At 28.1% G+C, this 25,889-nt stretch overlaps 1 protein-coding gene across 1 annotated transcript; it reads left to right on the top strand.

Annotated features, from left to right (window-relative positions):
• The first annotated feature begins 335 nt into the window (after nt 1–335).
• LOC107441460 (trimeric intracellular cation channel type 1B.1) lies at nt 336–25,889 on the top strand. Its single transcript, XM_016054731.4, has 6 exons — nt 336–598; nt 9,770–9,926; nt 11,862–12,046; nt 14,531–14,618; nt 19,475–19,794; nt 23,638–25,889. The coding sequence occupies exons 1-5, from the start codon at nt 478–480 to the stop codon at nt 19,776–19,778; spliced, it is 855 nt and encodes a 284-aa protein (XP_015910217.1). The 5' UTR covers nt 336–477; the 3' UTR covers nt 19,779–19,794; nt 23,638–25,889.

The following is a 25,889-nucleotide window of genomic DNA, read 5'->3' on the forward strand; positions in this document are numbered from 1 at the left end:
ACGTCGCACTAGAGCTGCACAATGGGCTATTGGCGACGGTCTGGGAAACATCCCGGAGGATGATCCGAAGACATGCCATCACAATTTTGATCCTCTGCGGAGGGGATGGCACCCCCGCTTCGGTAGCCCGACGACCTGCGCGCGAAGTCGAGCAGTATAGTATACTTTTATAGAACCCTTTCTGACCGATGTCGGTTGATGCAATAGAAAATGTTTTCATAAATCCAATTCTTTTCATATTTCAAAAAATAATTCGAAGAAAACTCTACATTTTACTAATTTAAAATTTTTTTTTCGTCCCCCTCCCCTCTCGGTTTTGTAAAGCATCCCTCCGCATCTTTTACGCAAGCGCAGTCTTCTTTCTTGCTGCTCTTTGCATCTCTTCATCTTCATGTCCGATACATCTCCAATTTCATCCTAGATTAAGTGTGAAAATTGTAAAATTTATCATATTGGTGGTTGAATAAACAATTAATCATGGATCCGGAGGCCTTTTTAGAAATAGCTAATCAAGTATCGAAACTTAATATGTTTCCTTATTTTGAAGCTGCCCACTGTTTGATAACGTGTATGTATGTAAAAGAAGATCTATCTTCAGGTAAATACTTTTTTTATTTACTTTTGTATACTTTTTTTTTTTTTTTTTTTTTTTTGAATAGCTAGATTGGGTCACATTGTCACTAAAATTTCTTTCGTTTTAAGTTTGTGTTGAATTTCCATAATGATTTAAAATATTCAACGTGATCAAATGGTTTTTATTTGAAATAATATTCCTACCGTTTTATTAATTTCTTAAAATTACAGTTTTGAATTTTATCCTCTATCTTATTAAACTAAACGTTTTATGAAATATGTTTTAAAGATTTTATTTATTTTGTTATTTTTGTGTTTTTATTTATTTATTGTCATTTAAGAAGCAAATATGCTTTAATGATTTTATTTATATTGTTATTTTTGTGTTTTTATTTATTTATTGCATTTAAGAGTAGGGTAAGTAGATTAGTAGGTTTGAACCATTATTCCAGTAGCTTTATTCACAATATCTTATTTATCATGGTGGTGGACTAATGAAAGAAGTTTCAAAATCAATTTTTTGAGGATAAAAACTCTGTTTCATATTAATTTGGTTGTGAAGCTATTTACGATGACATACAAGATACAAAATGTGTTAAAAATCTCTTAGACTTATATTTTAGGTGAAGTTTGAATAAATTGTGGCTATAGTTGCACTACATGAAACCTTCTGTTTTAAGTTTTTATTTTGACTCTGAAACACTTTAGTGAACATTATGTCATTGCACGGTTGCAATTTTAGTTGTTTATGTATTGCTGCTTTATTTTCATAAAAAATATTTAAGTTTTAAATATTCATAAAAAAGATGAATGATATAAATAAATTTAAAAAAAAAGTTAATTTATTTTAAACATATTTGAAATTTAGATATTTTGGTATTAGAATACCTTTTGCATAGCTGCCAACTCTATTGATTTTCCAGTAGACTACTGGATTTTGCCAATTTCTCCTCGTGTACTGGTTTAATTAAAATTCTCCTGGTTTTTGTACAGATTATTGCTTGATTGCTAGAATAATTCATAATGAAGCAAAGCTCGTTTATAGCAATCAGTTCAATATACTTTTTTCGTTCAAAATGTTCAGTTTATTTTTATTCAGAACTCTCTTTTTAAATTAATTTAAAAAAATATTTTAACTTTTTTGATGAATTAAATGCCTATTAATATTCGAAATTATGAGTAAAAATAATGCATTACATTTCAAGTATGTTTAATGTCAATCATAACTGGGAAATATTGCAGTATTTCAATTTTGAGGAGTGTAAAAAACCCTAAACTTCCCTATGTTTGAAATATTTAGTACATTATGCAACAATTATCATGAGATTTATATTTCGTAATATCTGGATTTTTCCCCATCCGTGTTGGCAGCTATACTTTTGGGTGAGAAATAAATTTAATGTTTTGTTCAATAGTTTAAAGTGGGCCAACAGGTCTGTGTAGGGATGAAGGAATTGGCCTTGCATCAGAAAGGTTGTGTTCATGTCCTGGGCAAGGCATGTATGTTCTTTCACTATCTGTCCTTACTGTGGGAGCAACATTGGCCCTCTTAATGTGGTGCCCCTGAGAGAGTGGCCGACGCCTTTCAGATGACGAAAGGTCATTCTCCGGGTGGGCATTGGAAGAAAAAAAATAGTTTAAAGTGAAAACGAGTCATTTGATTATGTTCTGCTTTATTAATATTACCTTGCTCAACTGCATTTAAAACATTCTTTTTTTCTAAATGGCATAATATGTACGGGGAATTTTTTTATCCAGATTTGATCTGCAACCCTGAATATTTTCTTTCAAATTCTCTGAAACTCTGATAAAGAATACAGAGTATTTGTTTGCATAAATATACTTTTAGTAAATGTAGAAACTCTTGAAGTGACGTTTTTGAGTCTCTTTCAATTTTCTTCTGATTTTATTAAAAATTTGACATAAATGTGTTACAAATCCAGTTAAATCTTATTTCTTTTTGTGTGTGGGATTTTTTTGACAGTTTTAGAGCCTTAAATTGTTTGAACTTTTTCTTTTGTATTTAATGCAGCCATTCATATGTGTGACGTAATAAAAGCATTTTTTTTTTGGACCTAAAATGATAAGCTTAAACTACTGTAGGTTTTTTTATAAAAATTTGAAATAAATACTTATTTTAGTATTACTTTAGAGAGGATGAAATTTTATGTCTGTCAAAGATTGAATGAATGCCAAACAATCAGGTTGTTTATCTCTTAACTTGATGGATCTTCATTTTGTGTAAAATATTTATTTGGCATAAAATGTGTATATTAGGATTATTTAAATTAGAATTCTTAGTGTTTTACATTAATATATTTTATCCAAATTTTTTGTTGGGTAGTTATACAAAAAGTAGCTGTATGAAAAAAGTGGTATGAAATATATGGTTTCAAACTAAATGGGTATTTTCTACTATGACTACCATTTTATTTTATTCAATTAGTTCACACTCTCCCTTATTCAAATTTTCAATCACTTCTTTTTATTCATCCATTCAAGTTCAACACACATTTTTTTTTTTTAAAACTTGTAGTGGATGTTAATACAGTTTTTTTTTTTTTAAATATTAATTCATTCATTAAATGTAATTTTAGTTTTATATGGGAGAAAATTTTTTAATTACTATTTACCAGGGTTGGCAAGATTTTGCCACAGGTGGAAAAAACCATGGTAAATACCGGTAAAAACCGTCCTGGCAAAAACAGGTTTTTGCCAAGCAAATTGGCAAAAAGTGGCAAAAACCTATATTTTCCAAGAAGAGAGGACAAAAACACATTTTTGATACAAAATTATTCCTAAAATTGAAATATATACTATAAATATAAATAATTACAAAAAAATTAACAAAATTATTATTCCATAATTAAATGATAATGTAATAATATATCATTTTGGTAGTTTAAAACATTATTGATTGGAAAATTTGTGATTATTCTTTTTTTTCCAGTGAAATGAACTTATTTTAAATTAATATAACTATAATTTAAAACATAAAATATCTATCAATATGTGTAGTTAATTATTGTACAAATAATAATTTTTTATAATAAATAATAATATTATGCAAATAATAATATTTATTTATTTGTAAAAAAACATTTATTTTAGGATTCTAAAATGAAAAGAGATCACAAACTTTCTATCTTTTAAAAATTATTACCATTATATTAATTATTAATACGTTAAAAATAATTTTTTCATGTAATGTATCAAAATTATTATTCCTTATGATTGATTTAAATTTGTTTCAAGTATTTTGTAATAATATTTAATCAGCAATTTAGATAATTTGGTTTTTGCCGGTTTTTACCAGTTTTTGCCGGTTTTTACCAGGTTTTTGCCACTGTCCCGGCAAAAACCCCTTTTTGCCGGCAAAAACTCCAACCCTGCTATTTACTAAAAAGTAACTAAAATAAAATTTGTCTTTGTTGACCTGAGTAGGGATTTTTAATATATTACTTGCTTTATTAATTCTAGTAACATATACCTTACATCCAGGGTTGGAGTTTTTGCCAGGACAGTGGAAAAAACCGGCAAAAACTGGTAAAAACCGGCAAAAACCAAATTATCTAAATTGCTGATAAAATATTATTATAAAATACTGGAAACAAATTTAAATCAATCATAAGGAATAATAATTTTGATACATTACATGAAAAAATTATTTTTAACATATTAATTAATAATTAATATAAGGGTAATAATTTTTAAAAGATTGAAAGTTTTTGATCTCTTTTCATTTTAGAATCCTTAAATAAATGTTTTTTTACAAATAAATAAATATTATTATTTGTATAATATTATTATTTATTATAAAAAATTATTATTTGTACAATAATTAACTACACATGTTGATAGACATTTTATGCTTTGCTTTAAATTATAGTTATATTAATTTAGAATAAGTTCATTTCACTGGAAAAAAAGAGAATAATCACAAATTTTCCAATCAATAATGTTTTAAACTTCTAAAATTATATATTATTACATTATCATTTAATTATGGAATTATAATTTTGTTAATTTTTTTGTAATTATTTATATTCATAGTATATATTTCAATTTTAGGAATAATTTTGTGTCAAAAATGTGTTTTGTCCTCTCATCTTGGAAAATATAGGTTTTTGCCACTTTTTGCCAATTTGCTTGGCAAAAACCTGTTTTTGCCAGGACGGTTTTTACCGGTATTTACCATGGTTTTTTCCACCTGCGGCAAAATCTTGCCAACCCTGCTTACATCATAAGTAAAGTATGAAGGATCTCTTCCTGAGAAATAATGATTTTGAAACAATAATCCTACCTTAACATTTGTTTTTGAAAAAAGTAATTGTCATGTATTTATGATGCTGGGCGCACTTAGGGAATACCTGAAAAATATAGGGAAGCAATTGGGAAAATACAGGGAATTTTCTTTCTTATTTTTGTCTTTTAAAAAATGGTGACCACTCAAATCGTAATCTATGGGATATTTAACCATCCATGATATTTCAGCTATGCTAAACTATTTCATTTGCATTATTTAAGTATGTTCAGTTGTTTTTCCAGCAATTAAGACTAATCAATATATAGTTAGCTCACACAAGAGCACACTAATTTTTGTGTTTCCTCTTAATATAGTGTGTATAATATGTACAGGGAAAACACGGGGAATTTTTTTTTTCCAGATTTGAGTGGCAACCCTGGGCAGAATTATTCTGGGAGAGTTTCACTCATTGAAATAAAATTTTGAAGAAATAATTAAATGAATTTTTTTTGCTTTTTAGTTTTCACTTTCTTAAAAATGATGCTTTAAGTTGCTAAAAAATGGATGCAATTATTCAAACCAGATTGCAATTATGAATCGTTTAAAAAAAAAAACTTTCAATATTTAATATGAAAAATGATTCTTTCACTTTGGTTGGAAGAAGGCTATTTCGTTCGGAGTAGTTTTTTCTACTGTTGAAGAAACTTGACATGTTAAACAAAATTTAAGTTGAAGTCCCTTAAAAAGTGCTTCCTATAAAATAGATCTTCCATATTCTGAAGTTTTTTTAAATTAGTTAAATCATGTAATTATTGAAAGAGTTCCCCAGAGTTTATTTTTATCTACTTATTAAGTACATAATTAACATACATACATTATATTTGCAAAGTGTAAATGGGAAATATTCACAGTATTGTATAGTATATTCACAGTATATTTTCCATTTTTGTAATTTTCGAATTACATTTTTCATATTATATTAAAAAAAAAGGGATTATAGAAAATACATTAAATTCACTAAAATATTTTTTAAGTATTTTTTTCTTATTATTTATTTAATGCTGCAATATTAATATTGTTAAATTTAAAGCTCCATCATGTTAAAATAAAAGATTAAAAAAGTAGTTTATTCTTTATTTTTCACACTGTTAGTACTAAAATGTACCTTTACTATTTTATATGTTTATGCAGTCCATTTTTCATTTCTTTTCATCATTCTATGAATTTTTTAACTGAAAAAATATCTTGCTTTGATTATCTCACTTTCATTCACATTAAAATGTGTACTGATTCAAAAAATAAATATTTATTTTAGAACAATTAATTGATATTAATATATTATACATATTGCTGAAAAACATTAATATGAATAATTCTGAATTACGACATTTCTTTATGCTAACAGCAACGGAAGTAAACTAATTTTTCACATTACTTGCATTATTGAAAGAAAAGCAAAACATTTAGGAATTTTAAATGTTTATTTGCTAGTTAAGTGGAGTGGTAATGATTTTCAGTTATTAAATTTTATTTATCTTGTTCACATATTTTTGAGTAAAAGTGAATATATTTTGTTTATATTCTTAATGAAAATATTTATCAATAGTTAGAAAAAGATTTCTGCAAAATACTTTATAATGTTTAAATTACTTTTAAAATGGGGCTCATTTAAAAAAAAAAAATGCAAATCAACCTATTTTTTTCTTTCATTAGTAAATCAGGGAACTAAAGAAAAAAAGAAAGAAAAAAAAACATAATACACAAGTTCTAAGTTGAAATTTTAATTTTTCTATGCAAAAAAAAAAAAAAATATTTAATTTACTACCAGTTTACTACCCCAAATTATCTCAGGCAAATTAAAAAAGTTAAATATGAGTCTTTGTATATGTTCACATCTTCATAATCTGAAAAATCATCTGCATTACTTTCACTTTTGCTCACGAACGCCATTTTTTTTGTTGTTTTTTCAATGTAAATTCAACACCCATCGTATATACTATTGCACAAAACACATCTGCAGTCCCACAAACAGCAAAACTCCCAAACAAAAATTGGCAAATTTCCAATCACTGCAGATTATTATTATTTTTTGTTTTGCATCTGGCCCAGTAAAAACGTGATAAAACAAAACATATGGACGAATTCTGCTATTCCAGAGTTTACTCAGGATAATAAATATTTTCAATATATACATACCCGAGTTAACTCGGCATAATCAGGGAAACAGTTAAATAAAAAGAAAAAAATTCTTTTCCAACCTTAGGCAATACATGAAATAAACCACATAATATTTTTTTAATTAAAAAAACAAACACTTTTACGCAAGCTACTTTTAAAAGGATTATCAATTGAGTGCATTCCTCTTTGGAGCTTTTTCCTGGCATTCACTCAAGTTTACTTCTTAGCATCAGCCATTTGAAATGTAATTAAACAGTCTATTGTTCCTGCTAAGTATGTTGTTTCGTTACTTGTTCATGCAAGTTTTTGATTTCAACTGAACTCTCAAATCCAGTGATAGAGTTCCGCTGGTGAACACACTAGTTCTTAAAATGGAAATATTTATAAGAAATTTAAATAAACATGTTTGTGTTTTCACTAAGAAGAAAAAATCTCAACTATTTTTTAATTCCTAGAATAATAAAATTTTATGCATTTCATTTGTTGCCATACCAGTTTTTAAATTATTTGAATCTCATAAAATAGTCTTTAATTTAGAGTTAATTTTTAATCTAATTTTAACAAATATTGGTTCTTAAAATTTATAGATGTTTAAAATGTATAATCTCAGAAACTTAAATATAAATTATGTTTAATTCTTCTAAAAAAAATCATAAATTTTGATTTCTTAAATGAATATTATTTTTTTTTGGTCCCAATTTTTGAGTGATTTGAATCCCATTAATGACTCAAATAGTCTTCAATTTTACAGTTAACTCTTAATTTAATTTTAAAAAAGTTTTGTAATCTATTTTATTAGATTTAAATAATGAATGAACTCCTTAATTCTATTTCGTCTTTTACTTTGGATTAGAGTTTACGCTAAACATACCATAATCAGTCAAAAGACTGGTTATTGTATGTTGTATTGTAAAGTTTTGGTATGTTTAATGAATTTTAGTTAGATTTAATGCAACTTCTGTTATATAAGCGATGAATAAGGGTTATTAGCTAAACCTTTTTTTTTTTTAAACAAAACATCAGTGCAGTGTAAAATCCATTTTATGATAGCTTCTTTATTAATCTATCGTATGAACACAAAAAAACTATATTTCCATGGCGGAATTGAGCTAAATTTTCCCAACGGCGATGAACAAATATGGACAAACAGAAGCCTGTATTTTTACATATCTCAAAATGCAATATGTTTACAAAAGTATGGGCTTCTAATTGGCTTAATTTAGCCATCGTCATTGCAAAAATTTTGCTGAATTCTGCCCTAATGTCAGCAAGGATATGAATTTTTTGCAGCTAGATGACAAAGTTAACAATCAATTATCCCATTCTTAACTGTTTTGTACTTCTTTAATCCAGTTAATTTAAGGAAAATAATAAATTTTGACTCTACCGATGTGCTATATCCTCTTAATGATTGGCATGGAATTGTTAGAAAACCAATAAAATGAACAGAACGATATTTCATCTGATCATTGGGGGGACTTAATAGCTATTTTAGGTTCATGTCAATTTTCTTATTATATATCTATAATGAGGTGAAAAGTTTAAATTCCTCATTACTGAAGTAGTGAAGCTGGGAGGGGGCAAGTACGAATAACTCTGGGCCCGACTGCCGGGCCCTGTATACATCAACAGTATATTTAAGACTGAGATTTTTTTTTGTGAAATGATTAGCATTTCTTTTATAAAATTTTTGCTTTATAAAATTTAGCTAATCTGTAAGCCTTCAATTGCAAGAATCATTAGTCAAATAATTCTGACCAACTATTTTGGGGGGGTATGATTTTTCTTGGTATGATCACTTGAAAAGTAAAATTATTAAGTAGGTAAGTTTGGAAAGAATTAAATTTATTCAAAAGTAAAATTTATTTAAAATAAAATTTAAGTCTTCTATACAAATGGGAGAGAAAGAATAAAAAAATAAAGCCAGAACAACTTGGTAGTCCTAAAAATGATATCTTCTTTTTTTTTATGTTAGGATACACATTTTATTATAAGATGAACTTTAATTAATTTATTAAGTCAGAAGACAATTGTAACAGAAAACAAAAATTATAAAAATTTTAAGATATGTGTGTTAGCAGGACAGTGCTTTATCAGGGGACACACTGCCTGCCAACACACAGGATCCTTTCTGTTGTCAGTGGTGAAACCAAAAACTGACAGTGCCCCGAGGCCCCATAATGGAAAATCAAATAAGAGAAAGCAATTAGAAAAATTGAAGTGTAAATGCAAAGAAAAAAAGATGACAAACAATCACAAAGTAAATCTTAATAAAGAGTTAAAAGTACACAAAATAAGACATAATAAATAAATCTAATCAAAGAATGAAATTAATTTACAAATTCAGAGAAGGACAAAAAAAGTAAGCAGCATTTAAAATAATAAATCAAAATAGAAAAGCACTTAAAGCAGCTAAAACCAAATTTGTTTTATTTTAATTTATAAAGTCAGGAAAACAATTCTAGCAGAAAACAAAAATTATACATTTTTTTAAACATGTGTTATAGCAGAACAGTACTTCATTCATTCAGTTTCATTCCTTGATTAGATTCAACTTTAATTACTAATAGATAAAAATAAAGTTATAAATAAGTAGTTTTTTTTTTTTTTTTTTAAGAATAAATAGATAGTGTTTATAAAAATTGTAATCAAAAAACAAATAACCATCACACTTTTTATAGTGAGGAAGTACAAATAGTTTAGAAAGTTGTAACATTATAGTTTGATCCACTTCTTTTATTTATTGATGAAATGTGTTCTTTTTCTTTCTAGGAGCACATCTTTTCTCTCGTAAACATCCGTTAGCGTGTTGGGTTTCTTGTATGCTTTCCATATTTGGAGGTTATATTTTAGCTAGTTTTCTCTTAGGTGAACCAATTCTTGCATGCTTAAAAAACTCCAATTCCCTTCTACTTGCCACTGGATCATGGTATGTATTGTGCTTTCAACTTCATTGTTTCATTATATTGACCTATTTATGTAGACATAGAGTTTTCAATACATCAGATTTCTAATTTTAACATTTTGTTGTGTTTTCATTCCACAAATTACTTTTTTTTATTATTATTAAAATTTTTGATGGCACCAAGTTCACTTATTTCCTAAACTTTTGTTCCATTTCATATACTGAACTTTTTGACAGTTAGGTAAAACTCAACAGCTCTGGTGCGTAAAAAATGTTAGGTCAACAGTTTAGGGCAAATTTTAAGTATTGAATATAGTTGCTATGCATACTTCTGCATTTCAAAACCGTAATTGTGTATTAAGAAGCAGCTCCGTGGCAGAATTTTTTTTGAACTCTCTGCGACAAAACTCTCTATCACTAATATCTTTCTATACGATACTTTTAATAATAACAAACATATATTTTACAAATTTAAAATAACAAAAGCGCTGTGTTAAAAGAAAAAAGCTGTATAATTTTTTTAATGAAACATGTAATAATTTTTTATACTAATATAATAGGTTGTATTCTTGCATTTTGTGGGGGCACACAAATTGTTTCCTTCTACGCATTTTGTAAATAATTATTGCAATAAAAAATATACTTAAAAATCATGAAATTCGTAGTTGTAATTGCCGAAAAAAAGATCAACGGCGAAGTTACGCAAATCGGGCTCCTCGAATGCATCTTTCGTTTCGAGATTAGGTTGTTGTAATAAATACTATCAAATTTAAGAACTGTGGAGAAATCAATTTCAATAACTGCCAAAAATTCGATAGAATTATTGCCTTAAAAAGTAAATACTCAAATGCACCATTCGAATTTTCCATGTTGTTTGAAATTTATAGGGATATTTAAAAACTTTGTGAAAATCAATAACTGCTGAAAATACAATAAAAACATTACATCAATTTACAATACTATCGGCTTAAATTAAGTGCGTCAAAAAGTGATTATCTAAATGCATGATTCAAATATTACGTGTAAATATCTGTAGGAAGGAAAAGTAAAATGTTTTACTTTTTAAGAGAAAAATCTTTCTGCAAGAACTCGGTAAAATTCTGCGACAATGTTGCCGTGTTGCTGCGATTCTGCCACGCATTTTTAGATTGCTGATTCGGGTGACCACTGATCATTATTTTTTGGTAGTCTGAGTCAAATTTTAATCGTTACTAACCAACAAACATTTCGAGTCGGGAGTATGTCATTTTATGGTGAAAACTTCAAGTGTTTCATGTAGCATTATATACTATTGTATTGTTTAATTACACCATTTGTACTATGATTTCTAAAGAATTTTAAATGTATTAGATTGGATTAAGATTTTGTGGATTCTATACTGCTCCTAAATATGAAATAACTTTTGGAATTTCATATTTAGGTTTCTTGACATGCATTGTTGTGCTTCTTTAATGTTGTTGCCTCTTTAAACATACTTTTCCACTTGCGTCCAGAATAAAAAGCTTTCCGAACACTTGATTTTATAAGCGAAATGTCTATAGTTAAGAAAAACAAATTTCAAAGTGTAACTTTACAAAAACACTTAAAGCAAAATTGATTACTATATTTATATTTTATTGAATCAACATTTTTATTACATTAAATAACGACAGTAATCTTTAGCTATATTTTTTTCAATTTACAGAAGGGTTTAAAACAGCTCATTTATTTCATAAACATAATTTTAAATTAAAGTTTCAACATGGTTTGAGAGCTTCAATATTTCCTATTCTTTGCTGTAAAATTCATCTTATTATACCTAACAAATTTTTTGATGTTATTCTATAACTTTCATGATTAGTTTTCATTTAAATTTCTTTTCTCAGGGATGAAGTATAATTTTCATGCTCTGATAATAACAGACTCAGGTTAAATGTTTATTTTTCTGCATTTCCTAAATGAACTATTTTTATTCTTCAGGTACATCATATTCTACACTCCGTTCGATTTTGGGTACAAAGTTTTTAAGTTTTTGCCTGTGAAAATAATATTAGCTGTGATGAAAGAAATAATTCGGTGTAAAAAGGTTCATGATGGTGTTGTTCATGCAGCAAAGATTTATCCTAATGGCTACCTAATCATGATTATAATTGGTACCATCAAAGGTGAGGTTTTTTTTTTTTTTCATTGTGGAAATAAGCCTTCGAAACTTTTTTTTGCTAATGTGATATTTTTTTGGATGTTAACATATGTTTCAAGCTTTCAATGATATTTTAATAAACATGATGCGTAGAGTTTTTAAAAAGTGCTTAAAGGTGCTTATATTTGATTTTCTTTTTTTAAAAGCCCTTATAGGTGCTTTTTTGATTGGATGTTTTTAAAAAGTGCTTAATTTTCAATTTTCGAAAATGAGATTTTGGTCTTTACCGTGCCGATTTTCGCCATATATAATGCAAAAGCGTGCTTTTTACATTGTTCTCTTCAATGCTTTCACAATTCATTCAAACACGATGCATTTCCGCGTACTGTTGGTCCATAGGGTATGAAAGCACCAATCATTTTACTTGTTTGATGAAGTACTGACGAGTCCGCATGTGCGTCTACTGAACTGGGTTTAGTGAGATTATTGCGTTCTCGTGTGCAACTTTTCTGCATTTTGCAAGATCAGGGCTGATTGTGCTCCGGAAAAAATCTGGATTTCCGGATTTTTCGCTAACTGTGATCCGGAAGTTTCCAGAGATCGAAGGTCCAGAGGTTTCAAAAAATCATTGATCACTGAAGTTTCCAGAAATCAAATTTTCAAAGGTGGAGCTAAAAAACACAGTTTATTTTATTTGTTTGTAAGGGAGAGCCAAAGAGATACTTTATAAGCTTATATTCATGATTAATATTAATTTTTTATCAGTAAATAGTTGTTATAATCATAAACTCCAGAAAGAAAGACATATTTGTAAATTTTAATTACTTCTCCAGGTCATCATAGGTATGTGTAAAATTTCAAATATATTTCAAGTAAACTAAGAAATATTGAGAAAAAGGAGAAAAAAAGCATTGTTTAAGTTTTTTTTCTAATTTTTCAATTTAAACCGTTTTTTTTTTTTTTGTTTTTTTTTCTAACTCAAGAAATTTTCCGGAATTTTGATTTGGGCTCACAATCACCCCTGCAAGATTATTCTCAATTTTAGGCTTCATTTTCCACCGCCTGCTGTCGAACTGAAAAACCTCTTGATCTTTTTATAATCAAGAAAAAGAGTTCTTTGTCAGAAACTGGTTTTTTTATCATGATCATGTGAAATTTTTGAAAATTATTTTGCATTTTGTTAATTTGTATACTTCTTAAAAATATTTTTAATTGCTTAAAAGGTGCTTATTTTATGTTGAAAGATTTGACTATTGTATATTATTTTAAATTTAATCAGTACAAATGTAGTAAGTATGCAGTTTTGAAACAAAATAAATTGATTCCTGGATTTGTTTTTTTAATAACAGAGATTAACCTCAGCTATAAACAATTTTCAGTCACAGGAATTATTTGGTTTTCAGGGACCATAATGAATTCAGTATTTATGTGTATTGAGGTTTGATAATTAATTCAATTGATTTTAATGGAGACAATAATAAGAACATTTATTTTAAATTTTAAAATGTATATTAAGTAATGTTTAAAAAAGTAATAGTTTTTTGAAGTGGAAAAGAAATTAAAAAAAAAAGCAAAGTTTAGCTTGTGTTCTCTTTTTTTTAAAATCGAGTTAAATTATAGCAGGTTTAACCTTTCTCGATGAAAAGTAATTTTATTTTTGTACTGTGCATATATTATATCTTTGTCTTTTGGTTGACAAGATTCTGCAAACTAAATTTGCTTCAAACATATTTTGTTCATTTTCTTTATGGGAAAAAAAAAATTGTGAAAGATCACATTTTTTGACATCTTGAATTAGTACCTCTGCGATTTCTTTTTTAGTGATAAAATGTGTATTTTTCTCATATGTCAGTTTTTGTGCATATTACCTGGCGAGGGGGCGTATGCTCCTTTCACCTACCTGATGTTGCCCCATTTGTTTTTGTACTTGCACCACATCTTTGTCATATTGTTAATCACCCAATTATTTAAACTATAACATTGTGTAAATAATATTTCTTGTATTTTTATACAACAAAATTATTCTCAGCTGTCAAGTTATAGTTATTTTGAAAAAAATTATATTTTGAAATAGGTGTGAAATTTTATTTCACAAATAAATAATTTGATCTGGCAAATATTTGCCAGCTGCAAAACTCTTGTTTTTTTTCTTTTAATTAAATTTTTCAAATTGAAATAAGTACTAAAATAATTGCAAGCAAATCTTTGTGAAACAGTATGATAGAGATAAGATTAAGTTAATTAAAATATTGTATTTCATTATTTTTTGTAAGAGTTTTGTGAAACAAGAAAACATCTTGGTTGGTAAAAAATTTATAATAAATAGTTAAATCATGATCTCAAGAAAAATCAAATGAGATAGCATAAGATTTGCAACTGTGTAATGATGAAAAAATTACTGCATGTTAAATATTCAGAAATTGGGCAACTCATTTAATTTTTTTTGGAAAAAATTTTAAATTGAAATAATACTATTTTATTAATTAAAAGTTATGTTAATTTTTGACAGGTAATGGCTCTGCTTTTTTGAAAATTATCGAACGACTTCTCAGGGGTGTCTGGACTCCATCAGCTGTGGAACTTATGCAGTTAAGCTTGTAAGTTGTCTTTAATCAAGTCTCTTCTACTACAGGGCGGCAAAATTATGACATTTTTTACTGGCCAGTTGTGGCCACTTTTTAAAACATGTAAACCGCTTTTCAAATATTTTAAAGAATTGAAAGTTTTAAAAAAGCTATTGATATTACTAACATTAGGCATTTCTTTAAAAGCATTTTTCACATAGTGTGTAGCGTTTTTAAAAAGTGCTTAAAGGTGCTTTTTTCATTGAGTGTTTTTAAAAGTTTCCTTTTTTGAAAATGATGCTTCCATATTGTTCTATTCAACATTTTCACAATTCGTTCACATTTTCACGTTTGTCCTGTCCCGTGGGTCACAGCATATGAAAGCGCCAATAATCATTTTACGTGTTTGATGAAATACACATGTGCATCTACTGAGCTGGGTTCGGTGAGATTGTTGCACTCTTATGGTCAACTCTGCTGCATTTTGCAATGTATTCTCAATTTCAGGCTTCATTCCCCCCCCCCTCCGATATCGAACCGATAAACTTCTTCATCTTTTTATAATGGCTAATATAATCAAGAAAAGAGTTCTTTGTCAGAAACTGGTCTTAGAAAATTATTTCGGTAAAATCTTAGAAAATTATTTCGCATTTTGTTAATGTATATAGAGCTTAAATATATTTTTTGTGTGGAAGATTAAGCTATGCGCCGTTTTAAAATCAGTAAACATTGAATGAGTCATTTGTGAATTGTAGAAAGATTTTAAGAAGAAGGCATGACATAAAGTAATCTTATAAAGTTTAAATTATTACTTAATATTGTATTTATAATAATTCAATATTCATTTAAAAACTAATTTTAAAAATGCACATAACATGCATTTTTTGAGTAAAAAGTGGTAATCGGTTGACAATTTTATTCGCTATTTGTTATATTGCTTGGTGATTGTTAATTTTGTCTTATGGTGTCTACTATTATTCTAAGTTCTTCAAAGCTGTTGCATAAGGATTTTTGATTTATAAAGATTTTTCTTATAAGTTCGTGTTGATAAGATTTTCTTTTTCTACCTTCATAAAATAATTTAATTGCTTAGAAAATGTTACAAAAAAATTCTTTCCAAACTTTTTAATCAATCCTGACAAAACATCTAATTTTATTTACAAGTTTTTAATGTGTAAATAAACTTTAATTCTCTATAACATTTTTAAAAAAATGAAGTTCAAGTTTTATTTTAAAAACAAAAGGTGTAATTACTGTAATTTATATAACTCATTCAAAAGGAAAAAAAAAATTTCCTTGGAGAAATGTTTAATTTTATTGAAAAAATAATATTAGTAAGCTTTTTTTTAATTATACACTAATGTTTTAAAACTTTGTATCAGATCAGATTTCTTAATTTAAGTACAATGATACATCTAGACATTTTTAGAAAAACTGGCTTTCATCTGTGCAGTATTTTGCTTTTAATTTAGATAGTCTTTTACATTATTACAGCTCTCAAAACAATTATTTAGCTCAATGGCGGTCTTCTTACAAAGGTTGTGCATTGTCAATTTTATTAGTTTATCAATTTAAAAACTTGCAGAACTTTGTTAAACAATTAATCATACAAAGAGAAAATAATACACGTCATCAACTGAATCGATAGTTTTTCATTTTACCATTTAAAAATTTATTAAAGTTGGATACATTTGGGCTGAAGCCTGTAAAATTGAGTTCAACAAAGTTTCAGACCTTGAGAAACTGAAAACTGCAATAAAGAGAGTTCAAAAAGTGATCTTTGATTTCAAAAAATGATGAAATGATTATAATTAAAATGATCAGTACTCATTTCACTTGGAAAAAAAGTAATAAGTCTATAAGTTAAAAAAAAAAATGCCATTCTAGCAATTTCTGAATTATGAAATAACTTTATACTTATTTTTAATACTTTCCTCAATAAATAAAAGGTCCATCAGGTTTTAAAAAATTTACAATGCCTTTAGAGCTCCTAGGCAGATTTGCAATGCCTTTAGAGCAATAAAGTGAACCTAAAATTTCATACTATAAACAACATTTACTCATTAAAATCTAATTAAGACTGATATAATCAGGGGTCTGTCTAGGTTTTTCTGAGAGGTACCTATTTTGTGAAAATTTAGACATAATTTGTGAAAATTAAAAATTATATAAAGAAATCAACATAAAAATATGGTTACAAAAAATGGATTTATCGCTTCTTACAGGATACGAAAATAAAATGTTACAATTTTTTTTTTCTTCGTGAAACTACCGTTTTTTCTAAAGTTGTTTATTGTGAAGGTACCGCTAAACGGTAGTAAGTTTGTTCTGGACAGAACCCCTGATAAAGATTTGAAAAATAAAATTGAGCTTAATACTTCCTTATGAGTTTTTACCTGCAAGATCAATTCCTTTATGATCTCTATTTATTATACTCTTTGTATTTAGAATAAGTATCTCAAGCATTCAGCGAATATCAAGACCATGGGCTCACGGACTTCTGCGAATTAATAATTTATATTCCAATGGAATTTTCTTGGAGATCCACTAATCTGAAATATAAATTCCAATACTTTCTCAAGATCTCATTAACACGTTATTTATTCAACCCTTACCAGAACTTTTTTCATTTCCTAAGTTCTCGTTCACGGGCAGTGGCTTAGTTTGAATGTATGTTCGAGGGATAAGTTATCTCATTCTAGTATATACAGAGCTCATTCTAGGCAGGGTAAACAGGGCGCAGCACCCTGCTGCCCTTTTAGTCAAAAGAATTCACCCTGTTGCCCCTGAAGTAAATTAGTGCCCTGATGTAATAGACTCCATACCCTTTTTGCCCTTTCTTTCCTGAACCCTTCTTTACTTTTTCCCCCAACCCTTCTTTACTTTTCCCCCAAACTCTACAATGGATTTCATGAACTGTTATTTTTAACTCTTTTTATTTAGTTTGTCATTGCTGTCAATACATAGATTTATATGGGAAAGGAAAAATAGCCATCACAACCCATTGTTGCACTTGTCTTTGAAAGTTTGCAGTTACTTCCACTATCATTAAATCATAATTATTATTAATCATTTTAATTATTTAATCATAACTACAGACACTTAAAAACATACATTTATTATTTTATTAATATATGCATGCATTTTAAATAAATTACTAAGCTAATTAGCTCATTAACTCGATATATATGTTAATTTATTAATGAAAATAAGTAATTAATGATTGCTTTGCTACTCTCAGTTAAGTTTAAAAAAAATTCTTTTACTGATTGACAATGCTTTTTAATAGAACGTGAAATTATTGCCTTTTTAGAATAATAATGCCCTTTTTTTAAACTTTTGCACCCTGCCCTTTTTTCTGCCTAGAATGAGCTCTGGTATATATATATATTCAAGAGAATGATTTAAAATATTTTTGTAATAAGATTGCCAGATTCTCGAATATTTTCCTGTTCATGTAAGTTCATTTGAATTCGTTACTCGCTTTATAGATTTCGTTTTATGTTTTGTTCTGTTTTTTCTTTAAATTTTAATTTCTGTTTTTTACGTGATATTTATTACTTAATGTGTTCTATTTTGTTTCAATTTTTTATAGTGCACCTCACATTATTGTATTGTTATATTTTGCTTTGGCTACGTTGATACAATATTAGAAACCACTCTTTTTTGTGGATATAATTGTGTAAGCTAATGAAGAAATAAAATTAAAAAATTCGGATTTTTATTTATATTTTTTTAGAGTAAAATTAGTACTGTAATTTTTTCCATGTTTTCTCTATATTTTGAACTTATTTTATGAGTTCTAGATACTTACAGCTTATGCGCAGTAAATAAAACTCATTGTCTTTCTTAATTTTCTAATTTTCTTCGTTTTTTTTCTTTTTGAATTTATTTATTGTGCTATCTATCTATCTATACATGCATGCATGCATACATACATACATACTGAAATCTTTTTTATATTTACATCCTACTTATCCTACATTAGTTCATTAATCAAGTAGTGTATAATTTCGGAGGGGGTTTTGTTCCCCAAACTACGTCACTGTTCACGGGTGATAGCCAGTTTTTTTTTCTACTGAGATTTGTTAGGGAAGAATGCAAGTTTGGATAAATTTCGAAATTTTCTAAAGCCATGTTAATAGAGCAGGGAAAACTGTGTAAGAGTGGGAAAATTGCGTAACATTGAGATACCTATTCTATTTCGTAAAGAGTTTACTATAGATTTTAAATTCTCAGTTTGATAGCGAACTAAGTTTTCCTTTATTTATTTATTTTTTTAACGATTTGGTGCTTATTGCATATTTCTGTTGATATATTACAATTATCAATATATAATATAATATGCAATATAATTAATATTGTTAAAACGATGGATTTGGCCCATTCGATTTTACTGACTAGCAATAAATGAAACATTTCCAATTTGTTATAATGAGTTATTTACGAGCCGTGATGGCCCGTGAGATAGAGCGTTCACCTTCCTAGGAGGAGTACTGGGTTCGAATCCCTGCTAGGACTGGTCGATACGAATCCGCATCCGGCTTGCACCGACCGTGTAAGCCGGCGTGAAATACCCTCGATGTTAGACGGATCAGGGATGACAGTCCCCTTGCCGTCGTGCTAACAATGGGACGTTTTGTGGTTTTTCTCTCCATGTAACGAAATGCGAATTAGTTCCATCAAACAGTATTCCATAAAGTCGAATTTCTCCCAATACTTGATCCAGGACTTCCCTTGACTTCTGGATTGTGTTCAAAATGACAGGGCTACAGAGGCGAACACTGGTAGTCGTAAACCCAAAAACCAGGTCGGCCGTTCGACGGTGTTGTAAAAATGATTTATTTATCCGCACTTGAATTCTATAGATTTTCTTAAATTATTTTTAGTCCCACCAAAGCCTGTATTGCTGCTTCTATAATTTTTGTTCTGGACAAAAAGACTGACATCATATCTGCTCCCCACGCTCTGGTCTACTTTGGCCTTGTTATATTCTTTGCCTACTTCAAGCTGTCGTCTATGCTGCTGGGGATCCACGATCCTTTTGTACCATTTGAGAATCTCTTTTGTGCTTTGTTTCTGGGAGGCATCTGGGACACACTTGCACGATTGCTCACTCCTGCCACCAAGGGAGATCAGACATCTGTAAAGCCAGAACCAGCTAAGACAGAATCTGCCAAAAAGAAAGAATAGCATCCATGTCAAAGAGGTAAGTCTTTATTTGTTATATGAATAGTGTTCACTAAATGCTGAACAAGATAAGGTACAACAGGGGTCAGAGAAAACCTGGAATTGTCAGTTAATTTTATATTAGCTCCAGAAATCAGGGAAAGTTGCAATTTTTTTAAAAAAAAACCTGGAAAATAACCAGTCATAAAATAGTCGGTAACAGTAATCCCCCGTGGCAGAATTACAACAACATTGTCGCAGAACGTTACAGAGTTTTTGCAGAAAGATTTTTCTTTTGAAAGGTAAAAATTTTTTTAGTTTTCTTTCATACAGAAATTTACATGTAATATTTGAATCATGCATTTAGATAATAACTTTTTGGCGTGTTCAATTTACGCCGAGAGTATCGTAAATCGATGTAATGAATTCAATTTTCGGTGGTTATTGACGTTAATTTTCACATGGTTTTTAAATATCCCAATGTATTTCAAAGTGTATGGAAAATTTGAACTCTCGTAACCTACTCAAACGACCTACTCTCGTAACGAAACGCACATTCGAGGAGTCCGATCGGCATGACTTCGTCGTTGGATCTTTTTTTCAGCAGCAGATTTCATGTTTTTTGATATTTTTTTTTATTGTGAGGATTATTTACAAAATGCAAAGAAAGAAATAATTCGTGCATTTCCTCCCCCTGCCCCCTCCAAAATATTAGAATAAAAAATTATTACATGTTCAATTAAATTATAATAGTTTTTTTTTTGTAAGCACAATGCTTTTGTTATTTTATATTGGTGACATATATATTTGTTATTACTAAAATTATCTTGCAGAAAGATATAGTGCTCATGAGTTCTGTCACAGAAAGCTTGAAAAAATTCTGCCATAGGGGAGTAATCAGTTATTGAATTTCTAGTTAAATAATTCTAACATCTATTACAATTATTTGTTATAAAAATTTCACATTTTAGTTGTACTGAAATATTCCTATCCTCATTTAATAAAAAAAAAGTTTAACACAAAAAATCTAATATTTCGCATTACAAATAAAAGAATGAAAGTTTTCTGATGAAAATAGGGTCTCCATTTTCATTGAAATTTACCCGGTATACCTGGACAAGTCAGGGAATTTTTTTTTCCTGAAATGGAGTGGGGATTCTTTACAACTTCTTTATTGGGAAATTAGGCTGAAATGTATCTAAAGTGTATTTCAAAAAGATTTTTTATTAAAAAATTTTTTTTTTTAAGTATGTATGCAGTTCAAGCAAGGCAGACTGCAAAAATTTATTTAAAGTGCAGCAAATTCAATTGTTTGGAGGAGTAGGCTGACTCTCAATCATTTTCTCACCATTGTTTATAGAAAACCATTTTGCAGTTTCACTGTCCCCTCATAATCTTTCATTCTCCAACCAAAAGACAGCTCCGTTACATGCACTCGTTTACGATGCTTTTAAAATTCATTCAAATAGTTATCTCCTCAATGAAGAGCACCTCATAGCTGCCAACTCTACTGCCTTTTCCAGTGGGCTACTGAATTTGCCCAGTTTCTCCTAGTCTACTGGTTTAATAAAAATTCTCCCGGTTTTTGTACATTTTGGAAAAAATTCCTAAAATTGAGTAAGTTTCCTTAAAAAAATCCCTATTGAAATAAAATTTTTGCTTGCTTGAATATTTAAGTAAGAAACTAGACGTTCAAATTAACATGGCCAACGGTATCTCACCCATTGTGGTGGTTCTGAAAGAGTGGATACCACTTCTGGAGAACGCACTAGATCTGCTCATCAGAAAGACTGATTGTGCAGCTCATAAGAAATTAAAAAAATAATATTTAAATAAGTATTACTAATACATAAATGAAGCAAGCGTCATTTATAAAAATCAGTTAACTATCTTTGAATTAAATGCCTATTAATATTCAAAATTATGAGTAAACATAATACATAACATTTCAAGTTCATTTACTGGAAAATAGTGCAGTTTTTCTATTTTGATGACTATTAAAATCATTAAAATTCCCTATGTTTAAAATATTTTGTACATTTGGCAAAAATGATTATGAAATTTATATAGTTTTGTAAAATCTACTGGATTTTTTCTTATCCTTGTTGGCAGCTGTAGCTCCTTCACCTTAAAGCCGTTGACTGCTGTTTTCCTTCTATTGTTATTGATTCCTCCCCCCATAAAAAATTAATCTCACAATCCATCAAGCTTTGTAATTAACGTAATTAAAAATTAGTTTCCAAATTGCTAAGATTTTCAATAAATTTGAGTATAAAATAGTTTTTGCCCTTGTAAATTAACTAAATTTCACCAACTTTAAAAGACCCTATTGCTGATTATGATAGCTGGGGTATTTATCAAATGTCATGTCAATGTAGTCTTGCTTATACTGAACAAACTAAACATACCCTTAAACTTAAAGAACATGAAAAGAATCTGTCCAAAATCAGGACGTTAACCAATCTCCATAGCTGGTATACAAATCTCTGGTTTTCTTCTGAAAAAATGGATCACCCTTGCTCTTCATGTTCCGAACTCAATTTTCAAGAGTCATTCCATATTTTGAAACATTCTAATAATTTTGTTAATTATCTTTCTCTAGTATCCTACCGTTTCCCAATATTTGTAAGTTTTTTTTAAAATTTAAATCTGTTTCATTTTCTTGAATAAATTTCTTCCTCCATCCCTATTGATTAATGTAAATGCTTGTCTTCCATCATTTGGTGTTAAGACATTGAGAAGGGTTCTTGTTTATAGAAGTTTAGTGTGACTTTCAGGAGAAATCTTCCAGACAAGAATCTCGCGTCGTGGCGGGTACCACGGGTACGAGGAAAAGTCACTTTGAACAGGGGTGTAGGGTGCATAGTTTTGTCTTTATCATGGCATAGGTCGGCGTGAGTAAACCAATCGACACCTTCATTCCATCCCCATTACAGATGTGCTCTCGCTTGTTACCATAGCAGCACACAGCCCCAGGCTTTTAGTCTGGAGGCATGTTGATTACCATATTTATGTTAACAGCAGTTTTCTAAGCACTAAATCCTTCAATTTAATAAAATATTTTCGTAAAATAAGATACTTTTAAGTGTCAATTCAAAACTGCAGAATTTTTTAAAAAAAAAGTACCTTTTTGTGAAAAAATTATTGAAATAGATATTAACGAGGGGAAGTAATGACTTATTATCACATCATTCAAAAGATATTTTAAACAAAACCATTATAACACAAATTTGGGAATCTACTTCAACTTGAGGACATTTATATTAATATATTTCTAAATGTTAATTATTAAATGGTTTTGTAAGATTAAAAAAAAAGTTAGAAAGTGTTACAAACAATTAACAGTTTAAAATTCATGCATATCTCTATCTTTTTTTTTTAGAATTTTGCATATTAAATTTTTATATCAGCATTTTTAAATATTATCCAATGATTTGACAGGTTTTAGTGTTTTTAAATTTCCTTTTTTGATTTATTAGGTTTTTCACAGTTTCTTTTCTTTTTTGAAATCTTGAAAATAATCAACTTTCACAATGTTTCCTCAATGTTCAACTTTCACAATCAAAAGTCATGCAATATGTTACACAGTTGTACCACCCTTCATAATAGTTATCTAAATCCTCACTAAAGTAATAATTGATAGATAATGCAATTTAAAACTAGGAAGTATTTTCTAATAATACCTTTCCTGTTTCTTCAGTACAGTCAAGCAGAATTTTTCATTTTCAGTCCTGCCTTCCTTAATACCCATTAGTCAAAAGGTAATTCCTTTTTTTTTTTCTGCTTCTTTCTGAACAAAGATTTTTAAGATATAGATTTAAGTTATGTGATAAAACTAACTGGAATAATTATGTTGCATTTAATGAATCTAATTTTTTTCCAGGCATTTTGAAACATTTCTTGACATGGCTCTTCAAGTTAACTCATTTTCTTAATCGCGAAACCTTTCGTGGTTTCCCTTTGTTTGACAAACAGTTTAAAATGCTGGCAAGAAATAAACAGGATGAACTCTTTAAATCTCAAATGATTTTTGTAGCTTCATAGACGTCCAATGAAATGTAAATTGGTGATAACCATATATTTTACTCTAACTTATGGATTTTTACAATCTGCTCATTTTTAATGTTGTGCGTTTAATACTTATATTTATTTTTAGCCAGTTATAATGTTTTATAAATTTATAGAACTTTTCTTTAGCCTGGACAACATAGGAATCTAGTCATGTGAAATTTGTATAATTTTATATTAATACAATTACTACTAAATAATTTGTCTCAAAATAATGGAAAAGTCCTCAAAGTTGTTGATCAATTAAAATTTTTTTTATACAGTCAATTCTTTAGGCTATAAAAATTTGTGTGTTTCCTTTTGGTTTCAGAGATATAAATTATAGAAAATTTAGGAATGAAGTGTTGTAAAGAGTTCTAATTTAGAAAATAAATTATTAACTTAAGTATTATCTCTTAGTTTTAACCTTTTGAAATGCACTTGTAAAATATCTGATTAATGTTACAACAACTTGTTACATTTCAGAAAAAATTGAAACTTTTGGTTGTGTTCAAAGTAAAAAATGTTACATATAAAAGTTATAATTTTGAACTTAATAGTTGCTGCAAAATGCAAAATAAATTGCATATGAATTTTTACATATAAATATGTCTGTAAAAAAATAGTCTGATTAACGAGTAGCAGTTGTAAAACTTTTTTCTCAATTCCATTAACCATAAAAGAAAATGCATATAAAAATATTATTTGAGTATTATTTATTTTTATTCAATGTAAAATTATTTCGAAGTACTTATAAATCAGTATGATAAGTTTATAATATATATATATAAAGAATATCTATATATATATATATGAAGATATATATATATCAACTTATTACTGAATTTTTTGTTTTGCATTGCATTGCATATCATTTTGGATTGTTTGATCGTGCATTTTAATTGAAAAATTTTACATTTATTTGTAAAAAGTTTAAAATTTTTTGATGAAGCTTCTTGTTTTTTATTTGTCGGTATCAAAAAACTAATTTTGAGACTAATTATGTATGAAAATCTATGTATGTGTTTAAATTATTGTTCTTGTTGTTAACTATCATTTACCAAAGATATTATTTCAGTTTTCATTTAGTAAATTATCTAATATTTTTTGGAAAGAATAAGGTAAAAAAACGTAGCAACAAATTAAATGTTACGCTTGCAACTAATGACAAATGTGTGGTCTTTTTTTTTTTTTTTTTCAGTTCAAAATAAATTTATAATAAAATAAGCTGTCATAAAAGAAATTTTGCAACTTTTTCATATTTAAAAATTATTTTTGTTCAGAATAAGGAATTTAAATCAATAATTTTCATATAATAACATGTAATCACTCTGCATAGCTATAAAATTAGAAACTCCTTAAATAATTTTTTCTCTAATCATGCTCTATATAACAAATTATTTTAAATAAAAGATCCTATTAGTCTTATTAGCACTATGAAGCTTATTAATTTAAAAATTAAATTGCGAAAGATTATCAGTTGCAATTTTTTGCTAAAAAAATCAAGCATTGAGATTGATTGAAAATAAATTAAAATAAAACTTGTTTTAGCATATTTTCTAAAAAATATATAGTTTTCATGTCTAATATAATAGATTAACTGTAATTTCAATATCTGCCCAATTTATAGTTTGTCTAAAGTAAGAACTCCCCTAGCCATTTGTCTGGACCAGTGGCAGTGACTATGATAACGAGCTATAACTATTTCAAGTAGGGGTGTAAGGTCATTGTTTAGGGCTGTGGTCAGTGAGAGAAAAGTGCGGTCTAGTGGGTTAGCCCTTAACTAATGGAAAGCTATCCTCCCAGAAATGCGTTATTCTTGTTTCCATAACAGCAAATACCTTTAGACTTTTTGATGAGGGGGGTGTCCTTACCTTAGATAAACTATAACTACAGATTATAAAAATAGTTCTTTCATGCTTGTCATTTTATCACGAACATACTATAGTTGTGAATTAGTCATTTTTAGAATTTTTATCAAAATCAAGTAATTAATTTAAATTTTTTTATTAAGAAATATTTACTGTCAAAAGTACAAGTTTTTATGTAAAAAGGAAAAATACAGCAATAAAACTGTTACAACTCTTA

Source organism: Parasteatoda tepidariorum, chromosome 4 (assembly GCF_982258835.1).
Source record: "Parasteatoda tepidariorum strain Cologne lab strain chromosome 4, Ptep-v5.0, whole genome shotgun sequence".
NCBI classification, from domain to species: Eukaryota; Metazoa; Arthropoda; class Arachnida; order Araneae; family Theridiidae; genus Parasteatoda; species Parasteatoda tepidariorum.

Excerpts from the sequence above, each read along its gene's own strand:
- LOC107441460 (XM_016054731.4), top strand. The coding sequence starts at position 478 with ATGGATCCGGAGGCCTTTTTAGAAATAGCTAATCAAGTATCGAAACTT. Across the intron at positions 599-9,769 it reads AAAAGAAGATCTATCTTCAG|GAGCACATCTTTTCTCTCGT; the intron begins GTAAATACTTTT and ends TTTTCTTTCTAG. Across the intron at positions 12,047-14,530 it reads TATAATTGGTACCATCAAAG|GTAATGGCTCTGCTTTTTTG; the intron begins GTGAGGTTTTTT and ends AATTTTTGACAG.